This window comes from Bos indicus x Bos taurus, chromosome 4 (genome assembly GCF_003369695.1).
Source record: "Bos indicus x Bos taurus breed Angus x Brahman F1 hybrid chromosome 4, Bos_hybrid_MaternalHap_v2.0, whole genome shotgun sequence".
Taxonomy (NCBI): Eukaryota; Metazoa; Chordata; class Mammalia; order Artiodactyla; family Bovidae; genus Bos; species Bos indicus x Bos taurus.
Genome location: NC_040079.1, coordinates 63,649,225 through 63,670,197, shown reverse-complemented (window position 1 = coordinate 63,670,197; position 20,973 = coordinate 63,649,225). Strand labels below are relative to the sequence as shown.

Genomic DNA, 20,973 nt, shown 5'->3' with positions numbered 1-20,973 from the left:
ATCAGATGAAATAATTTAGATGAAGCTTGTCTCTCTTGAAGAGATGAGGACTGGGCAAGTAGTCAGGAAGAAAATACAATGTGCTTTTAACTTTGTATGAAAAATAATGTTTAGTTCCCTGTTGCTTAACAGTTCTGTTTTTGTCACATACATGCTCTATTCAAATTACTGTCTGAATACTTTATTAAAACTCCGCTTCTGGCCTTTGTTTTCAAATCTGCTTGCTTCCTGGGACCTTGCTAGTTTCAGTCAGTTCTTTAGCTGCTGGCTGGGGGAGGGACCGCTGTACCACACTGATACAAAGCAGAGGTCTGCACTGCTGATGGATAGGGGCAGGGATACTAAGAAGTAAAACTAGAGTATTACTGAGTTCTTTCTGAGTGTACAAGAGTGTTTTGTGGTATAAGAGCTGGATATAAAGTCAGACCTGGAAGATCCTAACTTGGAAGTTTTTAAGCAAGTCTGACAGTGCATTTTTCTTAGAACGTTCAAGAAAGTTATAGGCATGTATTTTGGTATAAAAGGATTTAAATATAAAATAAAAAAAAACTTACAATGCTTAAAATTTACAGAGATGAAGGTATGTCTTTTTAAACTTGGGGCAGGTGTAGCCAGAAGCTGATGGAACAGCAGGGAAAGAAGGCAGATGGAGGAGATCCGCAGCACCAGCCTCAGCCCATTGTGCACATCTGGCTAAATCCAGGGCCCAGTAAAGGTCCACAGTATATTCACTTTTTGCTTACATGATGGGATTATGAAAGATCCTCACAAGAAAAATGGATAAAACATTTGGATAAAATGTTTATCCATAAAAATGGATAAAACATGAGTGTTTGGGAATCTTTGAGGAGGAGATACCTTGAAGAAGAATAAATCCTGGAACAGTTTAGAATTTGTTTATGCTTTCAGCTACTGATTAAAGTTCAGGGTAAAAAACGAAGCAGTAGATGGTCAACAAAATGGAGGCTTAAAAGAAAACTAATAAAAATTCTTTTTAGGCAGATGCAGATAAAGGTCTGTACTGTTAATACAAATGAGTCACTAGCTTTCTTCTGAAGTAACTTGTTTTCAATACCAAAACCCAGACGGCATACCAAATGAGAAAGCCCCTGATACACATATGGAACCCTGAGAAGCCTTTGCTCTTAAAGAGTGGGAACATTTGCTACTTCCAAGCACCGCACTGGGGATTCTGGATTGGCACTCCTTTGGGGAACAGACATCAAGGTATGAAGAATGGTATGTCAGCCATTGCTGGTAATAAAGAAAGCAATCAAAGAAGTCTGCTGCCTACTTCTTATTCTTCATCCCCCATACCAACCAGAGTAAATGATTTGAAAATAACATGGATAGATCTATTTTTTGGTGAAAACAGGTGACATGGACACTTCAACTGGCTAAAACACACGCCATTTATTCAGCCAAGATTTCTTAAAAGTTAACTAAACATTTGGTTTTACACTGGGCATTGCAACCTATGACTTCTTCTTGTTCATAATTTCAAATTCAGAATAGGTTTAAATTTTTCCTACCCACTGAAAAAAGACTTCAGTAAATTAACCAGTCAACATAAGTTTTTAGTATCCACACTGTAACTGGTAGCTAAATCAATGCTCCACAGAAGGCAATTTTTCTTAAATCACTCCAGTCACCCATTTGAATTACTCTAAATATCTTTATGTTCCAGAAGCATTCCAAAGGCATTCATTAACCTATAGATCCATTTTAAAAGCTTATCTCGGATACAACCATCTCCAAAATCTCTTCCTTTCCCTTCAGAAAAGCCATGAGATTTTAGAGAAGAGCAATCCAAGTAGAATAAATAGTAAGTGGTGCTGGCTGGAGCTTCCTGTATCTGAGGAACAGAGACATGGCCAGTGAGATGGGCCACAGTGAGCAAAGAGAGTGGGCGAGGGAAACAGGTACCACCCTTTGAGATCTTGGTAAGGAGGCTGGATTTTTATTTTAAATAAATTTGAAAGTATCAGCAAGTTTTAATACTAGAGTTGTGAACTGGACACGTGAGTACTCAAAGAGTTATAGTAAAAGCATATTTTTTTTTCTATCATACCCTTTATTTTATCTAACTCTCAAAATGAGAAAATTGAAGTATAAAAAGCTCAGTAACATTAATAATATAAGGATTAGGGGACAAGTACGTAACAAAGTAAAATGGAAACATGGACAAAATTTTATATATGATATTGATGTCCTGTTTCAACCACTTTCAGGACAGAATCTGCCTGTAACTTAAATATTTTAGAAACTCTCTGACCTGGGGTAAAGTAAAAAGCTACTTTTTACCAAAGAATTGCTCTCTTAAGTGTCAAAAATTGCTAGATAACCCTGGGAAAGACTAACCTGCCTGCCAGAATCTGATAATATAAGCATTAGAATTTATGTTAGCAATGTAACTCATGCAATATACTTAAAAACACATCTCTGCAGGTAAAGGCAGGAATAACTGCATTAAAACAAGGATTATCAAAGATACAATACAGTTCCTTAAATGTAAAAATCCAGTGTTCTCTGCATTTTGAGATGGTGAAAAGTTAAGTTTATGGCAACATCAAGATGTCTGAAATGATTAAGAAAATGCACGTCAATGACTAAATGAAGACAGTAAAACAAAAAAGCCAGGGAGAAATTTCTTAACTGGATGATGATACACACTCCTCCAAATCCATGAGATCTGATCTGACTAATATCTCACCTTTTTGAAAGATATCAGTACCTCCCACCCTTTTTGAAACTGCAAAGATGAAGGCAATAACCATCTGTTTGGTACACAGGACACACTGTCAGTATTTTTCTCCTACTTTGAATCTCCATGAGGTGGCTTTTGAAGAGTAGGGAAGAGACAGGATAGTGAGAACATCTTTAAAACACTAACTAGAAGAGAAAAAAAATTATACAGCTTTAACCATTTACATGGAACAGATCATCACAATGAAAAAAAAGAGAAGTTGAACTACAGAACAAAAAATTGCAAGAGTTAAACACATGAGACATAGAAAAGCCCAATTTTTTTTTCTTAATTAATTAAATCGCTTAAAAATTCAAGACTTTATTTCTTATTGTATATACTACTTGGATTAACTACATTTCTTAATGAAAATTTTGTTTAAAAGATTTTTAATTAATTTGTTACAATATTGTTTCTGTTTTCTGTTTTGGATTTTTGGCCATGAGGTATATGGGATCTTAGCTGCCTAACTAGGGAATGAACCCAGACCCTCTGCATTGGAAGGTGAAGTCATAGCCACTGGACTGCCAGGGAAGTTTCTTAATTTCTATTTGCATTAAAGATATAAGGGACTCTACCCTACCTAGGCAAGAAAAGACAGACTTTAAAAAATTGAAAGGTGCTATGGGAAACTGTGAAATATGTACTTGCCTTTACACTAAAGAAGAGAGAGGCTATCAGCATGAATCAGTATAGTATTATCTACCTAAGAAAGTATTTTACTGGCTAAACTCAGGGTCAGGTATACCCTAAGATAGAAGAAATTTAAAAAACACATTATCTTCGAGTTTTAAAAGAAAATATAAGCAGCTTTTTGCTCGTGCTAAGTCACTTCAGTCATGTCTGACTCTTCGACCTTGTGGACTGTAGCCCGCCAGGCTCCTCTGTCCATGGGATTCTCCAGGTAAGAATACAAGAGTGGGTTGCCATGCCTTCCTCCAGGGATCTTCCTGACCCAGGGACTGAACTTGAGTCTCCTGCATTGCAGGCACACTCTTTAATGCTGGGCCACTGGGGAAGGCCATAAGTAGCTAGAAATTAGAATTTCTATTTACCACTGACCTAAGATAACAAGAAATTAGATGAAAAAAAATCTTAGCAATGGAAACAGAATACTACTATTTATTTCCCTGTTCATCCATTTTTATTAATTCTAAAAACTGTCTATTTTTAAAATGTTACATTTGCTTATAGAAGGAAGTTCCAATTTGATAAAGGATCCTGGTAAAGAATGGTGCTTGGGGTTGGAAAACAGGAGCTTGAGCTCTTTCATTCCTACTTAATACAGAACAGAACTGAGGCCTTGAGCACATCTCCTCGTATCTTCAAACTTGTTTTTCCATCTAAACAGAGATTATGGTATTACTTTAGTGATCTCATAGAGCCAATGTATGTACAAATTGCCATGTAAATTTTAAGTTCTTATTGAAATTCAAAGTGGTAAACTTTAGGATTCAGTTTAGTATTGTTTCAGACTGTGCTTATATTTGTTTCCTAAATGAAAACATTAACTAAAATGAAGGTTAATATCACTCAAAGGGCACTCAAGCTAACTTCATCTCTGTTGCATTGTTAATAATAATGTTATAATCAATGGGAAACATCTTATATTTGGGAAAGTTACTCTAGATGCAATTATAAAATTTATGCTACAAAGCTAGGAATTATGCAAGAAAGGTATAAATATATTTTACTTTAAAGTCACTGATATAATTTGATCCTTTATTAAAAATCTCTGAAAGCTATAATGAAAAGTGGCACAAGGGAGAAAAATTTTAGTGGGGATATATAATTTCATTTTGCTGTTTTACTGTGGGGTGGGGGAGGTGGGATATATGAAGTAGCATTAAAAATAACCACAACAAAAAAACCGTTTCTCTCCAGAGGAACAAATTGTTATATAGATTAAATTTTTCATAAAATATTTATAGTTGTCATGAATGACCTCTCAGGCTGACATTTATAATAGCGACAAAAAAAAAAAAAAAATCCACTTTGATGCAGCTAAATGGATGTTTCCCCTCATCCCAATTTAATTAAAAGTTATATCTTGCCCTGAGAACTTATGAGTGTCATTTATCTTCTACTGTTGGCAAATGTAAAAATACTAGCATTATTTTTTTTTATGCTTAAGTGAAAAGTGTATGCCATGATTAAGTATGTCTGCCTCAGCTATTTTATCTCTCTTCCTTTAATCTAGGAGATCTGAATATATGGCACTATAGAAATACCACACCAATACTTCAGGATCAAACTTAAGTTAATACTTTATGAACAAGGCTCAGAGAAAATACAAAACTGAACCTGACAGTCTCAACCATTAAAGAGGCATCTAATCCAGTAGGGAAGAAAGGTTTTTAAATAACTATAATTGAAAAGCCAAGTAAAATACTGTTATTAATAGAGTTTAGAAAAGGATATTAATTCTGACTGGCAGCATCAGGAAGTTTTTGTGGAAAGTGTGGTATTTGAGCAATGTCTTGAGGGGTATGTTATTTACACAGGTGGGGCTGGCATTCCTGATTGATGAAGCATATTCCTGAAAGCACCTAACATACAAGTAACTGTGAGATACGAGTGTTTTCACTAGAGTGCAGTCTCTAAAAGAGTAGGGGCTGTGGCTTATCTCACCCACTGCTGTATCAACAGCATTTGGAACAGGGTCTGGTGCAAGATAAATATTAAATAAATGAATGAATAAACTGGACCCTGGGTAAATGAAACAAACAAAAAAAAAAATTGGAGAAAGATACTGGAAATGTAGTTTGAGCCCAGAAAAGCTTAAGAATATGTAGGTGAAAAAGACCACTGCAAGTTTTAGGAGGATAAAGTGATCTACTATGTGTTTTAATATTAAACTTTTAAAGGCAATGCCAATTGATTAGAGAGGTGATTCCATTTACAAGGTAACATAAAAGGTACCAGGAGCACAAAGAAAAGTATGGATACAGGACTCAGAGTTGGAACTGACAGGACTTGACAAATGACTGAGGTGTGCAAATGAGTTAAAGATAATTTCAGAAGTCTCCAAACTGAGTGACCAGGGAAATGGTGGTACCATTATGTAAGAAGAGGAAAACAAGCAAACTGCAAATTCTGGTTCAGAAAAAAACAAAGTCAGTTTTAGGCACATTAAAATTAAGGTGCCATTGATTCATATGGAAAAGTTCAACAAATTGGAAGTTAGAATTGGCATCTAGAGGTAAGCCAGCAAGAAAGCTGGAGATGAACTCAATCAATGGATATTGACTCTGACTGCCTATTTCTGTGGCAGCACCAAAATTTAAGCCATCAACATAGCAGTGGTATTTATAAGTGTGCATACAGGGACCTTGGAAAATTTACCCATTTAAAACAAAAGAGGGGAAAGGATTACTGGAAGAGATTAAGATAGAATGATGAGATCAAGGGAATATTTTTAAAGAAGGAAGCTAAAGGGAAGCAGGGGTACAAGCTATTCAAACCTTTAAGAATCTTTCCTAGTTCTGTCATTTTCCCTTCAGAGTATACATGAAAAAGTTCAAATAAATGTAAAGTAGGAGTCAAGCTCTTAAAAAAAAAACAAACAAACCTAGGAACACAGACAAATCTTATACATGTCACAAGGAACCAGTGAGGTCTAGAAGCAAATGGAAAAAGGTGGATCATTTAGACTCTATATACCTCTGTTACTTGTTCAGAAACAATTTTTTAAAAAAATGAAGTTTGTAAAAAATACTAACATGAACTTAGCAGTATAGTGAGTATTACTGAAGGATATTTAAATACAAGACATAATTCCTGCCTCAAAGAAATTACAAAGCCATTTTGAACTAAGAGCAAATCATACAAAGGTATTTACACTAAATCCTTTCTTTAGAGTTCCAAATGAGAGAGCACAGATGAACGATACCAATGCAAGTCATCACTAATGCAAATCAGGAGGGCAAATGCCGCTCTGGTTTGAGGGTCCTCTCTCACAGATTTGAGACCCTACTGACAGTGAGTTGAGATCATTCAAATATAGAATGGATTATATACCCATTACCATAAAGCAGGTTAATGGGTTTAAACTACATTTAAGTGCCTTTCAGGTATAGTATACCAATGCACACTATTTAAAGTGGTTAAAAAAGTGCTTGTCTTTTAACATCCTTACCATCATTTACTGTTACTCTTCTCAAATCTTGTTAACTTGATAGAAGTAAAAAGGTGTATTATTGCTTTGGTTGAAAGTTTTCATTTGATCATTTGGGTTTCTTTCTGCAAATGTCTGTTACTGATTTGTAGAGCTTGTTATACCTAAAAGACATCCTGTTGTCACTGCCAATTTCCAAAGTGACAGACTTTATTTTCTTGGACTCCAAAATCACTGCAGACAGTAACTGCAGCCATAGAATTAAAAGACACTTGCTCCTTGGAAGAAAAGTTATGACAAACCTAGAAAGAGTATTAAAAAGCAGAGACATCACTTTGCCAACAAAAGTCTATATAGTCAAGCTTTGGTTTTTCCAGTAGTCATGTATGGATGTGAGAGCTAGACCACAGAAAAGGTTGAATGCCAAAGAACTGATGCTTTCAAACTGTGGTGCTAGAGAGTACTCTTGAGAATCCCTTGGTCAGCAAGGGGATCAAACCAGTCAATCCTAAAGGAAATCAACACTGAATATTTATTGGAAGGATTGATGCTGAAACTGAAGTTCCAATACTTTGGCCACCTGATGCAAAGAGTCAACTCACTGAAAAGACCCTGATGCTGGGAAAGACTGACAGTAGAAGGAAAAGGGGCCAACAGTATGAGATGGTTGGATGGCATCACTGACTCAGTGGACATGAGTCTGAGTAAACTCCAGGAGACAGTGAAGGACAGGGAAGCCCGGTGTGTTGCGGTCCACGGGGTTGCAAAGAGTCAGACATGATGGAGCGACTGAACAACAACAGTATAGATCCACATGCATTTTCCTTCTTTTTCTACAACTCTTCAAATACCCAAATCAATCTCACTGTTAAGACACAATATTATTGTATTTTTTTTTTTTTTTTTTGGTCACACTGACGCTGTGAGGCATGTGGGGCCTTAGCTCCCCCACCAGGGATCAAACCCGTGCCCCCTGCATTGGGAGCATGAAGTCTTAACCACTGGAGCTCCAGGGAAGTTCCAATATTATTGTTATTTGTACTATAGGCAACATTTACGAGTGCTTTCTACCTAACAGGTACTGTGGTAAATATATTACATGCATTATCTCACTTAATCTTCACAAGCCCTATGTTCTGTCATTATCTCCATTCCTGAGATATTTGCCTTTATTTCTCTAGATTCTACACTCTCTAATGACATGAATTACACCTTGTATAAACATCTAGTTAAGTTGGAATTCAGTGAATATGCAAGTATGTATGAACTGACTTCATAATTTTTTTCCTTTTAAGCTGCCATAATGTTCACTTTCATCAAATTTACTACTTTGTCAGAGTATAAAGTTGCTAAAAAGAAGGGATATTGTGATTTGTCATCAGATCAGATCAGATCAGTTGCTCAGTAGTGTCTGACTCTTTGCGGCCCCATGAATCGCAGCACAACATGCCTCCCTGTCCATCACCAACTCCCAGAGTTTACTAAGACTCAAGTCCATCGAGTCAGTGATGCCATCCAGCTATTTCATCCTCTGTCGTCCCCTTCTCCTCCTGCCCCCAGTGTATTTGGCTTTAGTCCCCATTTCTGGTACTTAGCTCCTAAAATGCTGAGAGCCATAGAGTTTCTTGTTATGTTAATGAACTGACTTTTGGAGAACACATAGGCAATTTAAGGATGAAGGTCTACCATGTGATTTTGAAGGTTGAAACTTCATTGCCCTCAATGGCCAATGATTGATTAAATACGCCTAGTATTTAATGAGGTTTTTATAAAAACCCAAGCACTACCTGGGAAGTCTACCATAAAGGCCCAAAAGGACATGGTTCAGAGAGCCTCCAGGCTGATGAATCAGAACATGTCTACATGCTGCCTTGCACGTGTGCACGCTCAGTCGCTCAGTCATGTCCAGCATTTTGCCACCACAAGGACTCTAGCCCATTAGGCTCCTGTGTCCATGAGATTTTCCTGGCAAGAATGCAGGCATGAGTTGCCATTTTCTCCAGGGGATCTTCCTGACCCAGGGATTGAACCTACATCTCCTGAACTGCAGGCAGATTCTTCACTGAGCCACCTCGACATGCTGCCTTGGTGGGCCTCAGATTTCATGGGGACAGAGCTTCTTTGGTATCTCACCCTAAGTATCTTTTCATCTGGATGTCAGTCCACACTCATTAGCATGCTTTGTATCATTACCAGTAATCTAGTGAGTAAACTAGCTTCCTGAGTTCTGTGAATCAAAACCAAGGAAGGTGGGTGGTCGTGAGAGCCATTTTATAGAGGTTTGTAGCCAGTTGGTCAGAAGTACAGGGAACAACCTTGATTTGTGAATGGTATATGAAGTAGATATATAAAGAATGTTCAAACCACCATATAATTACAGTCATTTCACATGTCAGCAAAGTAATGCTCAAAATTCTCCAAGCTAGGCTTTAACAGTATGTGAACCAAGAACTCCCAGATGTTCAAGCTGGATTGAGAAAAGGCAGAGAGAGGAACCAGAGATCAAATTTCCAGCATCTGTTGTATCATAGAAAAAGCAAGAGAATTCCAGAAAAACAACTACTTCTGCTTCACTGACTATGCTAAAGCCTTTGACTGTATGGATCACAACAAACTGTGGAAAATTCTTCAAGAGATGGGAATACCAGACCACCTGACCTGCCTCCTGAGAAACCTGTATGCAGGTCAAGGAGCAACAGTTAGAACCAAACATGGAACAACAGACTGGTCCCAAATAGGAAAAGGAGTACGTCAAGGCCGTATATTGTCACCTTGCTTATTTAACTTAAATGCAGAGTACATCATGAGAAATGTTGGGCTGGATGAAACACAAGCTGGAATCAAGACTGCCAGGAGAAATATCAGAAAACCTCAGCTATGCAGATGACATAACCCTTATGGCAGAAAGCAAAGAAGAACTAAAGAGCCTGTTGATGAAAGTGAAAGAGGAGAGTGAAAAAGCTGGCTTAAAACTCAACATTCAAAAAATGAAGATCATGGCATCTGGTCCCATCACTTCACAGCAAATAGATGGGGAAACAATGGAAACAGTGACAGATTTTATTTTCTTGGACTCCAAAATCACTGCAGATAGTGACTGCAGCCATGAAATTAAAAGACACTTGCTTCCTGGAAGAAAAGCTATGACAAACCTAGAGAACATATTAATAAGCAGAGACATTCCTTTGCCAACAAAGATCCATCTAATCAAGGCTACGGTTTTTCCAGCAGTCATGTATGGATATGAGAGTTGGATCATAAAGAAAGCTGAGCACTGAAGAACTGATACTTTTAAACTGTGGTGTTGGAGAAGACTATAGAGTCCTTTGGACAGCAAGGAGATCAAACCAGTCAATCCTGAAGGAAATCAACCCTAAATATTCATTGGAAGGACTGATGCTGCAGCTGAAGCTCCAATACTTTGGTCACCTGATGTGAAGAGCTGATTCTTTGGAAAAGACCCTGATGCTGGGAAAGACAGAAGGCAGAAGGAGAAGAGGGCACCAGAGGAGATGGTTGGATGGCATCACTGATTCAATGGATATGAGTTTGAGCAAGATGGTGAAGGACAGGGAAGCCTGGTATGCTGCGGCCCACGGGGTCGCAAGGCGTCAACTGAGGGACTGAACAACATATGAAGTGGGTGTCAGTCTTTCAGGTCTGAGCCCTTAACCTGTGGCATCTGATGCTATCTTTGGATAGACAATGTCAGGATTGAGTTGTATTGTATCAACAGAATATCCAGCTGATGTCAGAGAATTGCTTGGTGGTGTGAGGAAAGAGCCCATATGCTGAAGCTGGTGTCAGAGTCTTAAAAGGTTATCTCAGTTTTATAGATGCACAGATTTCTGGAAACTTGAATCTATCTACAGGCATACTGTAGTAACTCAGTACTGTGTACTGAGTAACAGTAAGTGCCGAAGTAGTAGTTTAAGTTCTTATAAAAAAACCTATACATGTACTAAGATTATGACAGCTGATTATTCTTAAGACCACTGTAAGAGTGAAAAAATTCATGGAAATAAAAAATTGTGAATAAGTACTACCAAACAAAATTCATAAAATGATAGCAAATTTATCCTGATTCTGCAGGTTTCTTATATATTACAATACAGAAAGAACAGAAGTCCTCTTTCTTCATTGGGTTTGTTGCTACAGGAAAAGCATAATTTTTCTTATATATAAATCAATATCCAACAATAACATCTCTGCTTATGGGAGAAATAAACAGCTGGGATGTTTACAAAATATAATGTGCTTCAGGGGACTTTCTCAAATCATATGACTTTAGTAGACAGAAATTATTTTCCTCTTAGATCTCTTGAGGATTTAGCAGAAATACTGAAATCATAACTTTCTCTTACAACATATCTAGCCAAGTCCAAAGATACAGGGAACACTTCAGTAAATACTAAAAAAAGAAAAAAGAGCCAGTCATTTTCAAGTAATAGTTGAGATTTACTAACAAATAATGGAAAATTGGATACTTTTAAATAAAATTAGTAACTTCAAAAAATTAATCAATTTCTATTTAACTTCTGAAAATGAAAATTTTCACAATTGTATATGCTGTTATCTTTTGAAAAGATACTGAGATTTTCAAATTAGTGTACTTATTGTTAAGGCTGAAAATGAGAAAGGGTATTACCATCAAACTATATGCTTAATTCATAAAGAGGAATAAAAGAAGTGCTCTTGCATAGCACATTCCAGTGGGAGAGAAAAAGTTAATCAATTCAACTCAATTTTAGCTGAGGGCATTTTTCCATGACTGCTGAACCCTAGCATGTGTCAGGCAACTAAAATTACACTAAAATGTGTAAGCTCTGTTGTTATTTTAGAGATAATCCAGGAAGCAAAACAAAGCCAAAAATTCTCTCTGCATTTTTAACATGAAATGCTTTAATCTTCAATCAAGTGTATACTTTTTCTGTTTTAAGATCTTTATGCATTATCTCCTTTTTTGTGTATGTTTGAAAGTTTCCAAAATAAAAACAAAAAGAACAATAACAAAAATGATTCTGTATTTCCAACATACTGTTCATTGTTTAAAATAATTCTTACTACTTACCAGTCTCTGCTTTTGAAGTTCTTCTCTAAGAATTCTATCTTCTGGTAAAACATCACATAACAAAAAATAATTGTCTTGTTCTTCTGTTGAGATATGAGAAAAATAAATGAGAAATGTTATTTTTTACTTAAAAAAAAATTTTATTTCTTAAAAAAAAAAAAATCTCTTCTGGTATATAGTTCTGTTTTAGCTTCATCGAAGTTATTAGAAAATATAAACAGAAAAATTTAATTTTAGCTACTATTTTAGAGAATTACAACTAAAGAAAGATTATTCATTTGAATTTTTGGATTGCAGGGGAAAGATGGTAGTCAAGATGTACACTTACCAGATGGAGCTGTACAATTGATTCTTATCACACTACAAAAATCTGTAATGGGCTGTTCAGTGAACCTTTTCCTCCAATATAAAATGTACCTTAGAACAATCATAAAGAAAGAACAGTGAGAAGAGGCAATGAACTACTTACTTGAGAAAGAGGATTTTATAAGAACATTTAATTATCTTAAAGCAACAAATCAAATGTTGACTGAAAACTGCTAGAAAATGTGCAAATAGAAAGGCAGAAGAGCACTGTAGAACCATGAAATATTTAATGAAATAACATTACCCTGTAAGGGCATGAAAAGGATTACATTTTACCATCCGCAAATTCAATAAACAGATATACGGGAAAACTAAAATGAATTACTTTTATGTAATAATGAAGTTTTTTTTGAAAATCACATCTATGTTTATGTGAATTTAAAATGCAACAATGATTAAAAAGGCTTCATCACACATTTTCCAATAAATTGAAAGTTAGGTGTTTATCTTATACATCAAGAGATCATGATGACAATGCAACAAAAGGTCTGTCTAAATTCAATATCTATATAACAAGATAGAACAATTCCATATTGCCCATGCTGTATCTGAAAGGAGGGAAATTTAGCTTTTAGAAAAATAGCCAAGCTTACAATTCCTGTATCTAATGAGCTGAGTTAGAAGAAGGATACTGGCTAAATTTAAAAGCATTTGATGAAAGAGGGAGAAAGATAACAGGATTCAACAAACTGTTCATCTTTCCATTTACCTAAAAAGATTTACACTGACAATTGCAATCCCATTTATCAAATTACACAAAGAAGAGAATGTGATCTCCTTCATGGAGGAGAAAGGAGATGGAAAGGTTGACTATATAATTGACTATTTATCAGAATACATGGTCGATGGATAAAAAAAAGAACCTTACAACAAAGAGCCAAAATCTGTGAAAGAGATGGAACTTAGTGAAACAGATAAAGTACACAGAAAGAATACATTTAAATGGCCTGATACAGCACCAAGCGGTGTTCTGCATACAGTAGGTCCCCACTAAATGTTTTAAAGAGATAGAAGAGTATCTAAAGATTCCTCTAAGTTCTCTAAGTAGTCTCCAACCCCCAGTATTTCAGCTCTTTTTTATCCTTTCCTTAATTTCCCAAACCTACAGTCTCCTATAGAAAGGACATACATTATATATTAGAAAAAAAATGTGCTGGGAGAGAGGTCTGAGAGAAAGAGAACCATGACATGAGCTTATATAAAATATAAATGGATGACAACACCATGAATAGAATATACAAGTAAAAGAAGTAAAAGAATAACGTGTAACAACGGAACCACATGCTTTAGTTCATTCTTCTCATGTATAACCATGCTGTCAACCTGGATGGGTAAGAAGGGGGAGAACCCTTTCCTTATAAAACAGTGCTAGACCTTATTTTAAGAGATCTGAAAATGATGTATCTTAGGCTCCAGCTCACCCTCAAACCATAAATAGTATAAATAATGAATTACGACACTATGGCTAGCTTACTGGCTTCCATATAGAAGTATCAGAGCAGAAAGCCTTTCAGATCCATCAAAGTACACAAAAAGAGGAAAAGCACCTATAAAAGGCAGACATGTTGTTTCCTTTGCCATTCTGGCCAGCTTCAGCAACCTTCCACTTCCCAGTTATCCTACACAGTTACTCTCATTCTCCTCCTTTCCATTTCCCACTAGTTGCTTTTTTTCCCTCTCCAGGGGAAAGAGAAATAAAAGGGAAGAGAAGACTTAAGAGAATAAAAAGAACATTCCCAGACACTTTTCTTACTCTTCCCTTAGTATATTTTCTATTGCAGAATGGTGACATGGATGAAGGACCACAAGAGAACGTCCATTAGAGATGTCAGGAACAGAAGATAGATCGTTCTTCCAAACTGAAATACACAGTCATCTATTTTCATGATTAATCAAATTCATACAGCAGGACCAGGTGCTGAGAAAACTGACTTAAAAAAATAGAAGAGTCATGGTTTATCTGGAGCTCCCTCATAGCTACCACTAGAATACATCAAGGAGAGGTTCATCACTCTTGATTACTATTCCACTGAAGTGGGTGATATCCTCTGGGGAAAACAGAATAGTCACCAGCCCATTAGTGTACAGTTTGTTAAAAGGCAATGATAACTGCATGAAGCAGATGACTAGATAAGAGCAGATACTAGTGATGAGACTGTCCCGTGAACTGTCATTGACCAATTCTGTAACAGAGTCAACACAGTAAGAGTCTCTTACCTGCACAAATCGTAAGCTAGAAGTAGTTTAGCTTTTCAGATTAAACCTATGGTCAAACCCTCACAGTTGATGTTTTATTAACTGATTACACCAGCCCCGCAGGCAGCAGTGAATAGAGAAGCAGGGCCTTTGCCTTTAGAGATATGAGTCTGAATTGAAAGGTTTTTTAAAACCTCTGAAACTTGGCTTACTCATTTGCAAAATGGATTGCTGATAATTAAATAGGATGATACATGTAAAGCAGCACCCACCATTCTGGGTGTTTAATAAATGGCAGCTATTATTGTAAGGAAAAATAACATATTTAGATAAAACTGGAGTAATAAAGAATTTGTTTATTCCAAAGAAATCCTGGCATCCAAAACAACAACAAAAACAATGATAAGGTTTCACCAAACATGTAATGAGCAAGTTACAACAGTTGTATTAGTAGGGTCAGAAGGCACACACAGGTGCCTGAGGCGGGGGAAGAGGAGAGTGATCAAAGGATGAGAACTATGAGCAGCTACTGTTACTGAGACCCTACCTGCCCAAGGTCACACAACCGTGACCTTTCCAATTGGGATCTGTTGTCTCCAAATCTTAAGTCTTCTACAACATCATGACTCTCTTGTCACTTGAGGGCCAATCTACATAACAACCTCAGAACAAGAAAGAAGCAGGAGAAAGCCTCTAGGATTATATTAATAGTTGTAATGGATAGTTGAAGAATTTCCTCAGAGACCATGGAGAGACTCAACTTCCTTAGAGCCCATGGAAAAAGTTTTTGACAGGGCAAAACCAAAGTACAGAAATGAAGTCTGAAGGGAGGGGGAAGGTCTTCCCTTTCTGAAAAGTGTACTACCTAAAAGCAGCTCTTGATCTGAACTGCTCCTAACCTCTTGTGTAGGTACTGAAAGCTGACACCAGCTGTTTGGGGCTGTGGAATTGGAACTGCTTGACTAGGCAAGAGAGACTCTGAAATGAAGTGAAAGTCACTCAGCTGTGTCTGACTCCTTGCGACCCCATGGACTGTAGCCCGCCAGGCTCTTCTTTCCAAGACATTCTCCAGGCAAGAATACTGGAGTGAGCTGCCATTTCCTTCTCCAGGGGATCTTCTGAACCCAGGGACTGAACCCTGGTCTCCTGCACTGCAGGCAGATTCTTTACCCACTGAGCCACCAGGGAAGATCTCAAGAGAGACCCTACAGTGGCACTAATTCTTCTGAAGTCCTGATTCCAAAAGTCAATGGCTCTGAGTCTCCAAGGACTTCCATGTTCACTCCTATTCTCCACAGTCTTTTAAGAGAAGGCTCACGTCACACATTTGTTTTGTATCACTGTTTACCTCAATGTGGTAGGCACAAGGGACATGATAACTAACAGCAGCTGACTTAAAATCATGGAGAGAGCCTGTCTGACAGAACCTCAGTTATGCTCCTCAAATTGTTAAGGCTTCCCATGGGGTGAAGGGAGAGAAAATGTTGTTATATGCTCACAGTCTAGAGGCCTTTCCATTCATTAAAAGCTATTTTATTGCTCCATGAACAAGTAGTTATGAATTCTGGAAAGGATGTTTTTTAGACACCATCTTTAGAAACATCTCTGAGGTTTTGTTAGGCAGTTTTGAGGAAAAGAGAATAATGCAGGTAAGAGGTCAGTCCAATAGACACAAAGTTGTCATTTGAGTGGTCTCCTCCTGACCAAAGGTTGGGTGACACCAACATCAAATGAAAAAAGCCATGCTACAAAAGTGAAATATTATCATAAACTACCATGTAAATTAAATACATTATCATACCTTATGGTATACTAAATGAACAGCTCTGAACTACAACAAATTTTTGACCTAAGTCTAGATTTAAGATGAATCACAGTTATCACATAATAGTACTTTTAGTTTACCATAGAATTAAGAAGTGTCAGTATATCCATTTTCCTGTGGTTGGTAAAAACATTCAGATAAATTGTATTCAACCGAGACATGTCTTAAAGATAGCAGATGTTCAACACATGCATTTGTGGCATTTTTTCCTACCCACTAAGACTTATTGTTCCATGTTAAGAAATCATTTAGTACTTCATTTTTTTCCTACTTTTTTAGTTAAGCTACAGTTGCAGCCACCCAATACATAAAGGAAGCCAAGAAATAATATGTGGTATGAACCCTTTATTTGGAGGATAGTTGTCACAGCATTTCATATTTTATTAAAAAGCCATAAAAGTAATTATTTGGTCACCAGCAAATACTTTCTTTCAAAGAATTTTAATCATGTCTAACCAGAAATCTTTGTAGTAATATCATCTTCCCCGTCCAACTCCCCATTGTAACTGGTGTGATACTGACAGAAGCATAAAGATTTGAGATATAGCTGTTAATTAAGTAGCATGGAATGAGTGGAATCTAATATAGAAAGGAGCAAAGAATTAGGAGTTAACATTTTTCTTCTGGAAAAATTTTATCTACTGCATAAAGCTAGCAAATAGCTTATATAAATAGCTATGTTAATAAATGGATCAAAGGAGAGATTTTGTTTGTTTGCTCTTGGAAAGTTTTACTGTTACTTTGTTCCAATAAAGAAAATGTTAAATATATTCCACATGAAACTTTAGAGCTTATTTCTTACAAAGGATGAGGTAAATTCATCTCTTATCTATTATTTATCATCTTTATTACTTATTGTACTCAGAAGCAGCAACTCTTCTCTGAGAAGCATATATAATAATTATTACATATAATAATTATTCAACCTATAAAGCAGTTCTGAGTGAATTAATTCATGCCAATTGAACTTCTCACTGTCCCTTCCTCCCCTCAATAACTGTTAAGAAAAAGTCATATAATGCTGAAAAGATTCCAGTTTAATTCTGATCATAGTAGTCAATGCTTGTACCGTTTTGGAGAGGAATTTTTAGTTTACTTAAACAGTAGGCAGGTAATACCTAAAGGAGACTGAATATTTTAAAAGGTATTAAAGTTTATTCATATACATTCCTGGTCAGTTTGAATTAATCATGTTTTTACTTCCTGAGAATGCAACTAATTTAATTAGGACAATTGACAAGGAAAATCTAGATTTCCAAATTTAAAGTACACGCTAACTACACATTTTATTTAGAAAGCACTTCTATCAGACAAGCATCTTTTTCTTTTTAATTAAAGCATCCATTTTATTACATAGTTGCATTTAGAATGTGATTGATCTTAACATTTGATTATCAACTCTTAAGCCCTGAGACCTAGCAAATAATTTGATTTTCCTGTCCACATACAGATAAGATTGACAACAATGATAAAAAGAGAGATTGATTAGAACAAATATAGCCACTCAGCTATCTTACATTAAGTACAAAGGATAAAATACAACCTCTGATTCAGACATTCCTTGCAGATTTTAGAAAAGAAAGAAAAATTCAGCATTACTCAATTATCACTGGTTGATCATCACATTTTTCTGCAATTTCTGAGGGAGAATTTGCATTTATATCACAAAAAAGAGTAAAGAAATATAGTTTTACATCAAAGAAAAGCCAAGTGATACAAAATTTAGAAAAGCATTACTTAGCTGATACTCCTATCAATGGTTATTTGAATAAGTAAACAATTCAAAGCTCTCTAGCTTAAGAAGTGTCTAAAACAAAATCAACAGATCTGACTACATGTGGGCTGTAGTCCATGGGGTCGCTAGAGTCGGACACAACTGAGCGACTTCACTTTCACTTTTCACTTTTATGCACTGGAGAAGGAAATGGCAACCCACTCCAGTGTTCCTGCCTGGAGAATCCCAGGGACGGGGAAGCCTGGTGGGCTGCCGTCTCTGGGGTCGCACAGAGTCGGACACGACTGAAGCGACTTAGCAGCAGCAGCAACTTTGTATCATGTAAGAGAAAACTCCCAAAACACACACACACACACATACACACACACACACACACACACGTATATACATACATACATACACATACAAATATTTTAATTGAAAGCAAAGAACAATGGAGGAGAATGAGAAGCTCTGTTTTTCCACTGTAAAAGCTTGTAAAAATCAGCTTATTCTAGGAAATTCCTTGCTGGTTTAGTGGTTAGGACTGTATGCTCCCACTGCAGGGGGCCCAGGTTTGACCTCTAGTCAGGGAACTAAGATTCCCACAAGTATTTCATGGTGTGGCCAAAAAAAAAAAAAAAAAAGCTCATTCTAGGAGTTGGTGACATATATTGTTCATATAACTTTCTATGCCCCCTAAGCATACAGCCCCAAGTCTACTCAAATGCTGAGTGGCAATGCTAAGCGGATAAAAGCAGCCACCACACAGGAGGCACACAGCAGACATTCTGAATAGGTGCTATGCAGTTGAGAAGGACAAAAGGGCTACAGAATAGCTAATATTACCCCTGTGGGCACTGTGGTTATTTGTCCTTAAAAAACAAACTGCTACTCTAGAAGTTTAGAGTACTTACAATCTGAAATGAAAATTTCTCAAAACAAATTTTACAAACCATAATTAGATCTTCAGGTCAGCAACAAATGCCTATTGAAAACTTAAGCTCTAGTTGCAGAAAACTAAGACTTCAAATATATCTTTTGTAATCAAAATACACTTAAAAAGTTGGCTACTATTTATTGGGTATGAAGGATATCAGATGCTAGTTGGTGCTACACGTATCTTGTTTTTATACAAAGCTCAACAATCTTATGAGGGCTGGTGTTACCCCCATTTTATAGATAAGAAAACTGATGCTTAGAGAAGTAAGAAGCTTGCTGGGAGTTATATGGTAAGAAAGTCACTGAGTCTGCATTCAATCCTAGGCCTGCTGGGTTTCACAGTCCACTCTTAATAATACAGCTTGCTGTTTGCAAAACCCATCCTAAGAAAGAAGTCGCTTGCTAAGAATAATGTGGTCTGGCAGATACAGAATTTAGATGCAAGGATATTACAATATCTGGGTTACTCTAATGCTCTGTAGCCTAATTCTAATAGAATTAGGCTATTCTAATGTTTGAGATGCAGAACATCTCAAAATGGGACTTTACCAGATACACCAAAATGTGTGCTTTCAGTAACTATACTAAGCTAGTTAACTACCACCATATTGTTTGCAAGGTGTTTTCAACTAATAATGACCTACACATAACTACTCCATTATACCTGCTTCAGAGAAGGCATGTCTCTTAGACAGTCACTTCTGAGAATCGGTCTAGAATTAGCGAGTCTAGCTCACTTCAGGATCCAGCTATACAGGTTAGGTTCCTACATTTCTCACCATGTCCAGTGTTGGCAGTTACTCAACCACTTACACCTATCTTCTCTTCATCTTCCTCACCCTCTTCCTCTAAGCACCTCAGTCACTGATCTTAGCTGCTATCTCCTTTTATACCCCTTATATCCCTCTGGGTTGTTGAAAGACTCAGTCTTTTTCTGATTTTCAACTTTATCATAACACTTAAGATTCAAGATCCCCTTTCCCCCAAACCTCCCTTTGGGTGGCTTAAAAAAAAATTTTTTTTTTTTTTTTTTTAACCAAGTTTATTCTGGGCTGTCGGGAAGAACTCACTTAGCTGGAGAATGTGTGTATCCTGAAATATAAAAAGGACATCAATCTGATAGAGACCAACAATGCAAAAAATTTCATGAGATGTGGTAAAGGGAGTATTATCAACTCTTTAGAAAGTTGATCTGCTTCCAGAATTTGTAGAAATACAACAGTATGTAACATTTTCAAATACAACTTGCTCAAGAATGCAAATAAGCTCAAAGTTGAAAAAAGGCTAAGTTGAAACCTGAAAAAGAGTATGAATTTTCATATTTCTACAGAAATAATTAAGTTAGTAAACCTAATTCTTCTATGGATGAAAACAAAATTTACCTTTGGAAATCAGCAACCAACTTGACATCAGCTATGACAATCTTATGTTCAATAATCATGTGTTTCAGAAGTTTGTCTTGTTCAACCACAGGAAAATGTTCTTCACAGAAAATACAAGGCACAGATGGAGAACCTTCTAAGCTGGTGGTGCCACCTGGACTTTCTGGCAGAGAAAGCGGCTCCAGGATATAATCCTTAGTGTCTGGGAGAGACAAAAAGAAAGAAGAAAAAAGCTGAAATCAACTCCCTTTAGATGGATGATTTCTCGCCTCCTGCATTAAAAGGATCCTAAAGATGTTTACATAATATCTAAAAGAAAATACACAAAAACAGAGAGCAAGATACTTTATTACATGTTAAATAGCTTCTGCAACCCAGAGGCAAGGAGTATTACAAAGCAGCTCAAACTCCCCATTTGCTGGCTTGAATGGGGGAAACTCATTTGTCAGGACAGCTGTGCAACCTCATTCTTGGACACTGGCCAATGGCAGCAACTCTAGGGGGACTTGAGAGGGAGGCTGCAGCACGCTGGGTTAAGGTTCTAAGTCTCAAATGTGACCTATGGCCGAGAGTCATGACACTGGAAGGTAAATGGTATATACTGAGGCTTCAGG

At 36.7% G+C, this 20,973-nt stretch overlaps 1 protein-coding gene across 1 annotated transcript in view; it reads right to left on the bottom strand.

Moving 5' to 3' along the window:
• Positions 1-20,973, bottom strand: part of ZNF277 (zinc finger protein 277) — a 134,475-nt gene that overhangs the window by 40,942 nt on the left and 72,560 nt on the right. Inside the window, exons 2-4 of the mRNA XM_027539558.1 lie at positions 20,360-20,561; positions 12,263-12,351; positions 11,935-12,017 (exon numbers count right to left, since the gene is read on the bottom strand). Of these exons, the coding sequence (XP_027395359.1) occupies positions 11,935-12,017; positions 12,263-12,351; positions 20,360-20,561 (374 nt within the window). The remainder of the gene's footprint in view (positions 1-11,934; positions 12,018-12,262; positions 12,352-20,359; positions 20,562-20,973) is intronic.